Source organism: Sphaeramia orbicularis, chromosome 6, assembly GCF_902148855.1.
Source record: "Sphaeramia orbicularis chromosome 6, fSphaOr1.1, whole genome shotgun sequence".
NCBI lineage: Eukaryota > Metazoa > Chordata > Actinopteri > Kurtiformes > Apogonidae > Sphaeramia > Sphaeramia orbicularis.
Genome location: NC_043962.1, coordinates 19,504,173 through 19,515,536, shown reverse-complemented (window position 1 = coordinate 19,515,536; position 11,364 = coordinate 19,504,173). Strand labels below are relative to the sequence as shown.

Here is an 11,364-nt window from a genome sequence, read left to right as displayed (position 1 = left end):
TTGTGAGGGGTAAACATAGTTCACCGGACTGGTCTTAGGTCACTGCAGAGTGTGCAGAAGTCATTGTGTTTATGCTACAAATACTGTCATGACTTTGGTTATGGGAGTGTGTTAAAAAGAGTTCATGAAGGCTGTTAGACTGCTGCTAGTGTTGTTGTTATGCTGAAGGGGGTGGAGCCTGTTCCCAAGTAAACAATATGATTTGTGGAAACACATGTATTAATAATAATTATCCTAACAGTGTCTTTATCTCTGTGAGGTATCATTAAGCCACGTTTTTGGGCCATGACGCACAATGCAAAATACTTGGACACTGAAGCATCATTAATTTGATTATTTACACTTGTTTTGTTTTGTTTTTTTGCAACAGTGACATGCTCATAGTGCTACCAGATGCTCATGAGGCACAATCACACACTAAATATACACTGATAGGATGTGTTGCTTGTTTATTGGCGCACTAAATGTTAACTAGAAGAGACCAAATCACATTTTTAAAAGGAAATGTACTTGCCATCGTGCACAGGAATGGGTTCACACAACTAATGAGACATTTTATAATTACAGTTAATCATGTTTAGCCATGCAGATAGTTTTATTTTACAAGTCTTAAGAAGTCTGGGATATCTGTCTTCATTTAAATGCTAGTAAGATTTCCTCTATAGAGTCACACTGATTTAGATACAGGAAGTAAAGGGCTACTGGGTAGTGAACTTGCAGTGCCCTTTTTTTTTTTTTTTTTTTTGTTACATAAAAAATTTGATATTTGGCCAGATCTTGTCAGTGGTTCCATATAGTATCTACCACTGCAGAGGTCACAGATGAAATGCATTAACAGTCTCTTATAAAATCCCCTCACAGAGCAGGACTTGCTTTGTTTTTCTGTTTTCTGAGTCCATCTGACATAATGTCGGTAACTTTTCTTATCACGTCTTGGATGGTCAGCTGCTTTGTAAAAATATTCTGCATGGTTATTAAGTTAAGAAACAAATTTCACTGCTTTTTCTTCTGTCCTCCATTTACACATTTGTGGCATTGTTGTCTAGGTTGGCCTCTAGATGTTGTTTTTTTGGATCAGTGTGATACAAAACATGATTTTATTAAGTTGGGTTTGCTGTATTTTATTTGGATTTTTTAGAGGGGATGATTTAGTTTTCCTCTGAGGACATTGCAGGCTGGTTCTGGTTCTAGGGATGCACTTGGCCCATGAATGAATTGCATAGACCCATTTTGCAAAAAATATTCTGCCTAAAGATTCCTTTTCTTTTTTGTCAGACAGATTTTAAAAAGTAGATTTTTTTTTTTACCTTTACTTGTATTATTGTATTGTATTATGATGTATGTATGTATGTATGTATGTATGTATGCATGTATTATTATTGTTGTTGTTGTTGTTGTTGTTTTTAATGTAATTATTATATTAGACGGAAATGTAATATCCTGCCTAGATATTAAGGTGGAATGGAATTCAATTTTTCATCTCCGTCTTCAGATCTTTGTGGCATAGTTCACTTGATGTTGTTTTCCTTGATCAGTGTGATAAAAAAAAACACAATGGTACTTTATCTAGTTATTTATAGGAGGGTCATTTTGCTTCCCTTTGAGGACATCTCAGGCTGTTTTTTGTTGTTAGGGCATATTTGGCCCATGTGTATTTTAGATCCATTTGTAGCTCTCTAAGCCTTCCAAAAATAACAGTAAATCAGAAATATAAAGCAAAAGGTAAGCATATAAAAACCAAAATCAGTATGGCTAGACAGTGTGTGGCACATGTACAAAAAAAACCCTTATTTATGAATGAAATGTAGTTGAACTAATATAATTAATTAAGTACTTGGAGTGCACAGCTTTTTAACTGAATTAGAAAAAATACTAATAAAACAAATGCAATCCAGAAAAAAGAAAAACAAAAAGAAAAACATGTGAAGGTAACATTTTTGGACTGTTTAGCTGTTCCATTTATTGATTGTAGAAGCTTTCTGAATGCGGATGCTCGTTTCACCATCCCACAGCGCCCTCATGTGGCTCTAATAGGCACTAAATCTTAGTTAGATCAGTCCTGTCAATCACTGCCGGAGCTCCGCCTCTCTTTTATCTGATTGGTCAGTACCGGGGCGCTGGGGTGTCACTGAGCCAATCCTGTGTCTCTGCCTCTTGTTAACAGGGCTCCCATTCTCAATGCCCTCTCTGTCGCCTGTGTGCAACTGTTATTTATAGAAGCCTGAGGATGTGGAAGAGGAAGGAAAGGAGGCGGAAGTTAGAGGGAGGAAGAGAGGAGTGTTCAGCTCTGATGATGATCATAGTTCATGGTCATGTCTGACAGATGAGACCAGAGCAGAAATTATTATTGATCCTATGATTTGTCTGATTGATGGGTTTCTTTAAATCAGTGGAATGAGGGGAAAGACTTCAGTGCAATGAAAAGTTAAACAGAGTAAAATGGAATGGGCTATATGATGAATTACACCTTAAGATATAAATAAAAAATATCCCGTGTGCAGACAACCAAAAATCCTTGTTGCCACAAGTTACAAAGCAGGTATGTCTGTGATTAGCGGTCAACCGATATGAGTTTTTCTAAGGCCGATGCCGATTTTTAAGAATTTGGTCAGCTGATATTGCCGATTGCCAATATCTATAGCTGATTTTTGAGACAGATTATTGTTTTTAAAGCACACTGGCTGTAAAATACAATTGAAACCCTCAACCCTAATTAAGATTTTTATGCAGCAATATAACTGAAATTATTAATAAACATACGCATAGTACTCTATTAACATTTATTGAACTTCAAGTGCTGCCCACACAGGTGCCTGATCAAATATCTTATAACATTTTTACTACTGAGCAAATATCAGCTTTCAAAAAAAAAAAAAAAAAAAAAAAATTAAGGTCGATGACCGATATTTAAAAAAGTCATATCGGCCCGATATATCGTTCGGCCAATATATTGGTCTACCTCTATCTGTGATTTACATGCCTTGCTGCAAAACCATGACAATCTGTTATTATAGTATCTGTCGTAGTTTCAACAACATAAGTTTCTCCTTCAAGTGGCTTCTTTTACCCAAACGGTATAAAACAATTCAATGACATACAGAAACACAGCAAATCATCACAACTGAAAATCTGGAACCAGGGAATATTAATTATACGTTATCAGTTCATTTTTGTTCTTTTAACTAATTCATTTGCTGAGTAATTGTTTCATCAACACAAGGCCTGGAGATATTCAGTTCACTGTAGCATAAGATAAAGATAAAGAAAATCAGTTAATCTCAGTTTATATGATGAACTTTATGTCTGATCGAAATTACTTCTCTCCACTAATTATTTGACTAATTGCTTTATTTTTTAGGGAATATAAATGACAACCAGGCTCTAAAACCCATTGTGTTCTGTCTGGGTACAGTCAGGTTTCACTGACCGAGTACAACAGTAGATAACAGTATATCATCATTTAGTCAGTGATACATGGTCCATTAATTTAAAGGGCCCTGGACTGCAGAGGTTCACTGTGAGGGGTCGGTGCACCTGAACGCCTCTGGGTTATATGGGCTCCACTGACAGTTCTGTAGGTTTTGTCTGAAAGGTCATTTCCAGTGTATTTTATGTTATAGTGATGGAAACGACAGGATCAAATGGAGTTACACAGACTGCAAATACATTCTCAGATTAAGTGTTGGGCCCTGCAGCAAAAAAAAGTAGCCATCACTTACAGAGGCACAAAGCAGACCACACATGGCACTTTGATTTTATGAGAATACCCACTCCTGCCAGAATAACACTGACCTGACTCAAATCTAAGTCTTTATCTTGACATTACTTGGATGAGCCCCAAGCTGGAGACTTTTACAACAGGATGAGAAGACTGATGTATTACACCAATCAGTTTAATCATCTTAGAGCTCATGTTTTCCAAATGAATCGATTCTGATGGGTTCTAACTACATATCCCATTGCATCCATGTTCATGCAGCTCTGCGTGACACGCATTTTACGCACAGGAGAGACAGAGTGGGTCGGGTCTGTGTTTACTTCCGGACTCCGATTTAGATTTCGCTCAGAGAGGAGCAGCTCCAGTGGGGGTTCAGGCTGTCAGCTAGCGCGGTAGCCATACACAGCTTCATGACAGAGGTTACCGGGTTGAACAGCGGCATCCCAGCAGTGCACACTCCCTCAGCGCCACCGGACACCGCCGCTCCACGCCGGTCCCTGCTCTCATCTGCTCGCCTTCATTTTCAAAGTCACTCAATGCTGCGCTCCTGCTCCTGCTACCAGCTAACAAACTGATCTGACTGTATTAACTGCCACTTCATGATCCGAGCTAGCAGAGGATCAAAACAAGGACAATCGCTCAAAGTTTAAGCGGCGTTTGCGTTTGACCGGCCAGGATCCCGGCTGTGGGAGAGACACCGGCCCCGGGTGAGAGCGACGGGACTCGGGGGGCCAGGCAGCCAGGGCAGCGAGGGTGGTGGCCGGATAAACTAGGGGGTCGCCTCCAGCTCCTGGTGGATTTATCCCCTGCCAGCTAGCGTTAGCTAAGCTAGCTACAAACGGCATCATGGATTGGTTGATGGGGTGAGTACCGACAGCTGCTCTGCCTAGCTAGCCTACGACAACTCTCCAATGACAGGTCAACTGCGCAGTGTTTTTGATGCTGGCTGCAAAATCCAACCTCATTTATTGACACCACCACGGTCGACATAAGACACGTGCACTGTCTTGTTGAATACTGTTAAATTTATTCTTAAACACATTTATCCAGCGTTCCGCGGGTAGCATGTTGCTTAGCTTAGCCTAGCTCTGCGGAGCTAGCTAGGTAGCAAAGCTGGCAACGGTCTCATCCTGAAACGGTAAACCAGCATAATGTTACCCCGGGCCAGGCGGTATTTTGGGCATCTCTTTGGCCTGCAGCTAACTAGCCAGCGTTGGCAGTGGCCAGATATGGTCGTCAAAATACCCCTGTAGAGGCCAGTTTGCTGAACAGGGAGCTTATTTATAGGAATGATTAACACAGCAAACGAGCTAACGTTAGCAGTCTGCCAGTCTTGCTAACGCGGCTATGCCCAGTTTTAGTTTATTTCCTGTGCAAGGTGCACCTTCACTGACCGCTATTCCCGGTGCTCATGTTAGCAGTCGTGCTAACTTACTTAACGTGTTACTTTTTGGACCTAACAGAGGTTCTAATGGTAACTACTTCATTATAATTAATATAGTCAAAATATTCAGATGGATAAATGACAAACCACGCTGTTGGTTACAAAGCAGTTTAATGGACACGCAATAAATGAGGTGTTTATTAACTATATGCTATTTATTGTAGCAACTGTCACCTGTTATTTTGTCACTTGTAGCCGACTTTTGGCCTTGGGCTGTTTATTTCATGTGATGAGTTTGGTTGTTAGATGTGATCAGTGGATGGGGAACATCTGTCTCAGCGGTTTACATGTTAAAAGCACTATAGTGGATAATGAAACGACTGTTTTATTGGAAATTTTCCCATGAAACCAGAGAAAACGATATATTTTTAACCTTCAGTAACCTAGCCTACTTGCAGACAGTCTGCTTTTCCTAGAACACAAGGCAGTTTTGCATGTACTTATGCATTTACTATGCAAACTTTAGGTCACAGCCTTGAGCAGAGACCAAGCCAGATTTGTTTTTTAGTGAAGGAGACCTGGTTCAATCCAAGACATGTTCAAATGGCTTTAGTGCATTTTATAGATAAATGTCAGGTTTGGGATTACTCTGTGATGCTTACTTGTCATTTTATCACATAATAGCCTCAGTGCATTGAAACATAAGACTTGGAGTTGCTCAGTCAGGTGTGGCTGAAACTGTGAGCAATGTTTTTGCTGACTAGTTATCAGGTTGGTTGGCTAGTTGCAGCACTTTGTGAACAGGGCAGAGGAAGGGTGGAGGCTTGTTGTGTGGGGTGTTTTCTTCATTTTAGCACACTTTGACTCAAAGATAATGTTGTAGTCCCCCCCCATTCGCCCCAACCAGAGTACCAGCCATGTAGCTCCAGTGTTGTTGTTTTTGTCTTGTTTTTTAAATTTAAGGAGGTGTCTGTTTGGTCTGATGTTTGGCCATGTTTTAAGGAACACTTGAAGATTTGTTTACTCATGTAGGTAGTGATTACAAAACTTGGAGAATTTAATTCATCACTCATGTAGGGTGGTGTATGAGGAAGGATGTATCACTTCTTGCTTGTACATCACCATTTTCTTTAACTTTTGCACATTTCCTCCAACCTTTACTCAGTAAGAGGACAATGTAAGTTGAGTTCTTAAAAAGAGTGTTTGTAGATGCACAGCCTGTCTACATAAGCTGCCACATGTCATGTACAGTACAGTCAATGAGGAAGTATGCATGCACTCTGAATGTTTTCTTTGTTTCATTTTTGTCATATTTTGTGTTTCCTTCCTCTGACACTTGTTTTCCTGGTAACTGGTTCTTGCACCAGCTTGTCTTGTGTTACAGAAGTTCTTAGTTGTAAATGTGATTTATAGGTCTGGTCCTCTGCTCTCTTCTTTCCATAAGTCACTCACTTGAGATAATGATTATTTTTTTTGCCCCAACTGTCGGTGCTGTCAGAACTAAACTGGTTTCCTTGGTGATCTGTAAGAAATTCAAGAGCAACGCCCTGTAGGGTCTTGATGGTAAAGGTGGTGAGGAAAGCAAAGAACCATGTGAGATGAATGCCACTTGTTTTGGCATCAAAGCAGCCTTGCTTCATTATATAATAATAACTATAGCTGGTGTAAAAACCTTTATGAAATCTGTATTGTAAAAGTTGTTTTTCTGTGAAAAATGAGTCATGCTTATTTATGAACAGAAATTGTTTTATTCATGACAAGTGAAGTATAGTACCTGCCACGGCTGCGTCATTACTGTCAGTTCTGTCTATTAAACTGACAAACCTTCTCCCTCCTGACCAAGACTGATGGTGAGCATGTGTGTTGAGTTCGTGTTTACCTGCTTATTGTCTGCTGTGCATATGCAGGACGGTGTCTATGTGAACTGAATGCATTGGCAGTGAGCAGGCATGCGTCCAGCATGCGTCACTGACAGAGTGGAGTCCATGAATGAGTTAACCAAGCGTGTAATCACTCTGAATACAGACCCAGGGTGAAGGACGCCACAGCCTGGGCCGCTGGAGAGAAGAAGAGAGGGAAGAGAAAGAGAGAGATTGGGAGTGCTGAAAGAAACTGATTTGGGGAAGAAATGTGCAGAAAGGAAGGAAGGAGCATGATGAATGAAAGAGGCGAGGCTGATGAGGAGAAAGCAAAGAGATCTAAAGGGATGGATGAATGGTAGACGTATGTTTCTGATCGATGGACGGGAAAGAATGGATTGAGGAAGGGGATGTGAATGCCTTTGATAGGACACATGATTAGGGAGAAAAATTGAGTGTATTAGCAGGTGGGGGATGAAGTGAACCAGTTGATAGGAGGGGTGACACTCCACAGGGAATGAAATGGAGGTCTGTAGGAGATGACAAGCCTGTGTGTGATGGCCTACTAACGGTAGAAAAATTGAGAGAAGGGGGAATGTAAGGTATTTTTACTGTGCTATGAGCATGACATGGAGGTGGTTATGCGTACAAAAGCAGCCTCTTGCAATTTGTGTTTTCATGCACCGGGTAGCGTATGACCATGTGACCATGTTTAGCTAAAGTCTAAATTTAGTGTGTTTGTGAAGTAGATGCTTTAAACCTGTGTAGTGTGCAGTTAAACGGAGAGAGACTGCATTATTTTGGAGCTGAATGACCTCATTTGTCTGCATTCAGAGTCAGACAGGATGCTAAATCACAAGGGAGATGCACGACGCCTAAATGTGTCTTTTCCTGCTGGGTGAAATGGGCATGCTTTGACAGATGTTTAATCCCCTCGCTTTTGAGTGATGGATTGGTAATGCTGAATGAAACTACAGCAGCTAAGTGGAGCGTGCTGTAGGCTCCGTGACCTGAGCAAGAGTCAGGCTGTAATGTACACTCAGCTCCCTTTGCATCACCTGCTACTTAATAGTATATACAGGGCGTGTCATTATCCTGCATCAGTGGACTAATGCAGAAGTGTATGAAGGATTGCTTGTTATGTCTGCTGATGTTAGAATAAAGAAATGTGGCATGATATTTGATCAGATTTTTTATTTTTTTATTTTAACTAAATGAAGAATCATACTGCTGAGGTCTGTTGTCAAACCTCAGTAGTTTTTGTGCAACAGATGTGTGTAACGTTATGCTAAGTCTGATAAAGGAAAAATTGATATAAAATTCACATCTTGTTTACTTGTACAGATGCAGATATTTCCTGACTTGACAGCATTGTTTCATTTTGGCAGGATCTTGTGATGTTTGAGAAATTTGGCTGGTTCTTTCAGACTCGCTGCATAACCACACCTGTCTTCTCACTTCTACTGTCAGTCTGGAATCAGGGAAAGTTCTTTGGGTTGTTATCAGGGCAGTGCTGATCGCAAGATGTATTTGCAAATTGGCGTCAGGGAAGCAGTTGTTTTGGCGTGCATTTCATCTATCATAGTATTAAAATGAGTAAGTCCCTGCAAAACATAACAACACTTAAAAAGACATATTAAATGTTGCTATTATTAGAGTGCAGCCACATCTCAGAGGTTGTTTTATATGTAGCGAAGGGGGGCTTTCAAAGGGCTAATGCACAGATAGCAGAAGGAAGGAGAATGACAATCCTGACACCGCATGACAGGATTATTCACCCTTATTCTGGCCGAGTACATCCAGTGAGACAGGCTACTTAAATAGCAGCGGTGCGAAAAATTAAATGCAGAACGCACAGGATCTGATGATATTACACATGCAGCGTCCTTGAACCAGCCACAACCTAGTGTGTGTCATTGTCTCCCACTCTGCGACCTTTCTCATTACTTAACATGTCGGCTAAAATTGTTAGAAATAGAAGAGTGAAGCCACTGGCAGGTGAATGACCTGTTGACAGTTGCTGAAGGGGAATTCACTCAGGCTCCTTATAGTTTCAACTTCCTCTTGTGGGAAATGTCTATTCTATACTTTGCAAACCTCTGTCTCACAACTGAAAATGAATTATGCTTTGACGTCTGACAGCAGGTGTTTAGCGGTGTGATTCGTGACTGTTCTCTAAACCCATTTCCTCACAACTTTGTGTGGTCTGTAAATTGCTAACAGACCCATGTCATATAAATGTGAGCGTAGCATGATTGTTTCACACGTTACAGTTTTTGCAGCAGGTGCGTTAACCTTCTCATTGAATCACCAAATCATGCAGAACTTTGGCTGTAAGTCAAGTTGACATGTCAAATATAAAATACACAGGTTATTTGCAGGTGAAACATCTGCTGAAAAAGCTTCAACTCTTTAATGTTAGAGGTGTGTGAAGTACAACATTAGGCTGTATAAAACCTATGTAATGATCTCAAGTTTTGATCCTGGCTACTGACAATTTCTTCAGTCATTTTTTTAGGCTTTAGTTAATCTCAGACTATAATGAAAAAGTGGTTCCATTTGCAAAACAGCAAAGAAAACAAAAATAAAATCTGGTGACAAGAACAATCATCGCCATGTAATATTTCACTGGAATAAAGTAGAACCAAGAATGATTAAGGAAATTATATACAATATGAAGCAACTGAATCAGTGAAAGTAAGAAGTGTTCAAAGCTAAATTTGGTAAAATTAAAAATAGGGGTGGGCAATTTGGCAAAAATATCATATCACGATTTTGAAAAATAAAATCACGATTTCGATTTTATCACGATTCTTTACATTGATCTTTGAGACTAATTTACCAGTTTCTGAACAGCGCAACCAAATAATTTCCTTATGTAAAACGTAGCCCTAAACGAAAACAATAAAACTGACAATTTAGCCCAAAGAACCTTCCAGAACATTTTTAATGTAATTAGTGCAGTTTTGCCAATATGTGCCAAGAACATAAACATACTAAAATGTAAACAGCAACAATCATGAGAAGTTAAAAAAAAAAACAGAACAAAATATCAATGAAGAAATGCCCATTTCAAATAATTCTCGTCGATACTTTCTAATCCTTCACGATCTAATGCCATCATATTGCACACCCCTAATCAAAACTTTAAATTGTCCGAGTGATAGAAATGAAGTTGTCTTAAGCCATTTTTGTCTCAGATTGTAGCAGATATTTTGGGTTTCCCCATTAAAAAAAATTGTAGCATTGAGACACAAACCAAACTGAAACAGAGTAAAAATGAATTGTTTGGATGAAGGACTAGAAATTTAGAGTATCTTAATTAATATAAGCATTTAACAAGGGTTTTGTAAGTTGAGGTTCAGGTTGTTGAGTGTGAAGAATATCTTGAGAGAAATGTACTCACTTTCTTCAAGGTGTTTCCTTAGAACATACTTTGTAAAATCACTCTACAAATATGCCTCTCAAACTTATTTATGTCAAAATAGTTCTGTAAAGTTGTTATGAGCCTGTTTACCCATCCAAACTTGTCTGTATGGCGTTTTCTACAGCCACTGTGTACTAACTCTCTGTAGTATTGGTTTAGGGGGCTGGTGGTATGACTTGTATTCCGTGTCCGCGTCTCTCAGTACATTTGCTTTTGACTCACTCTGCGTGTATGCACAGCCATTTCCCAGTGGGGATTTTGCACACAGCTACCCTGTCCTCGTACAACCTCACTGCCTTATTTCCACCTCCACCAAACAGACGCATGCTCACGCTCTTGCACACAGCCTCAGCCCAGGTGGCAGTTTCCGCTGCTTGTGGCTCAGATGCGGTGCTGATAATAGGCTGTGACAGACGAGCAAGCATCATCTCAAAGGAGTCACCTGCTCGAGAATAGAAAGTAACCAACGCAGTCACAGTGCCACTTGATGTAGAGGATGGAGAAGCTTGGCCTTGCTCTGCTTATTTGTAGACTTCCTATTCTGTGTAGTTATTAAGGCAGAAATGGTGCCTCTTAAAAGTCAGGTTATCAGACGACTTCACTATCCACTTGTTTCTTAGCTTGTTAATGTTGCAGATGTCTTTGCCAACAGTAGAGATCTTGCTCTATTAACAATCCATTTATCGTTTCTGCCAAAAAAATACTTTTGAAACTACACATCCAAAGCAGCAGGCCAAGATTTTTAATACCACTGAAGCCAGCCAACTTTTTAATGACAGTAACACAGTGTAGGTTCACAAATTCACCTCGAGTTGTGAATGGCCTAGTATTTCACCAGATTTTTGTTTTTCACAGCACCCAAGGGTGATTAAAAACGACTCCACGGTTCACATAATTTGTTTTGCAAAGGTGACATCTTTTGACTGATGGCGTTAAGGTTATAACTTATTCATAAACAGTTTTATGTTTCCAGTCG

The 11,364-nt window shown here is 39.9% G+C and overlaps 1 protein-coding gene across 1 annotated transcript in view; it reads left to right on the top strand.

Moving 5' to 3' along the window:
• Positions 1 to 4,054: 4,054 nt before the first annotated feature.
• Positions 4,055 to 11,364, top strand: part of mob2a (MOB kinase activator 2a) — a 70,156-nt gene continuing 62,846 nt past the window's right edge. The window contains exon 1 of the mRNA XM_030135908.1: positions 4,055 to 4,581. Coding sequence (XP_029991768.1) covers positions 4,565 to 4,581 — 17 coding nt within the window. The 5' untranslated portion in view covers positions 4,055 to 4,564. The remainder of the gene's footprint in view (positions 4,582 to 11,364) is intronic.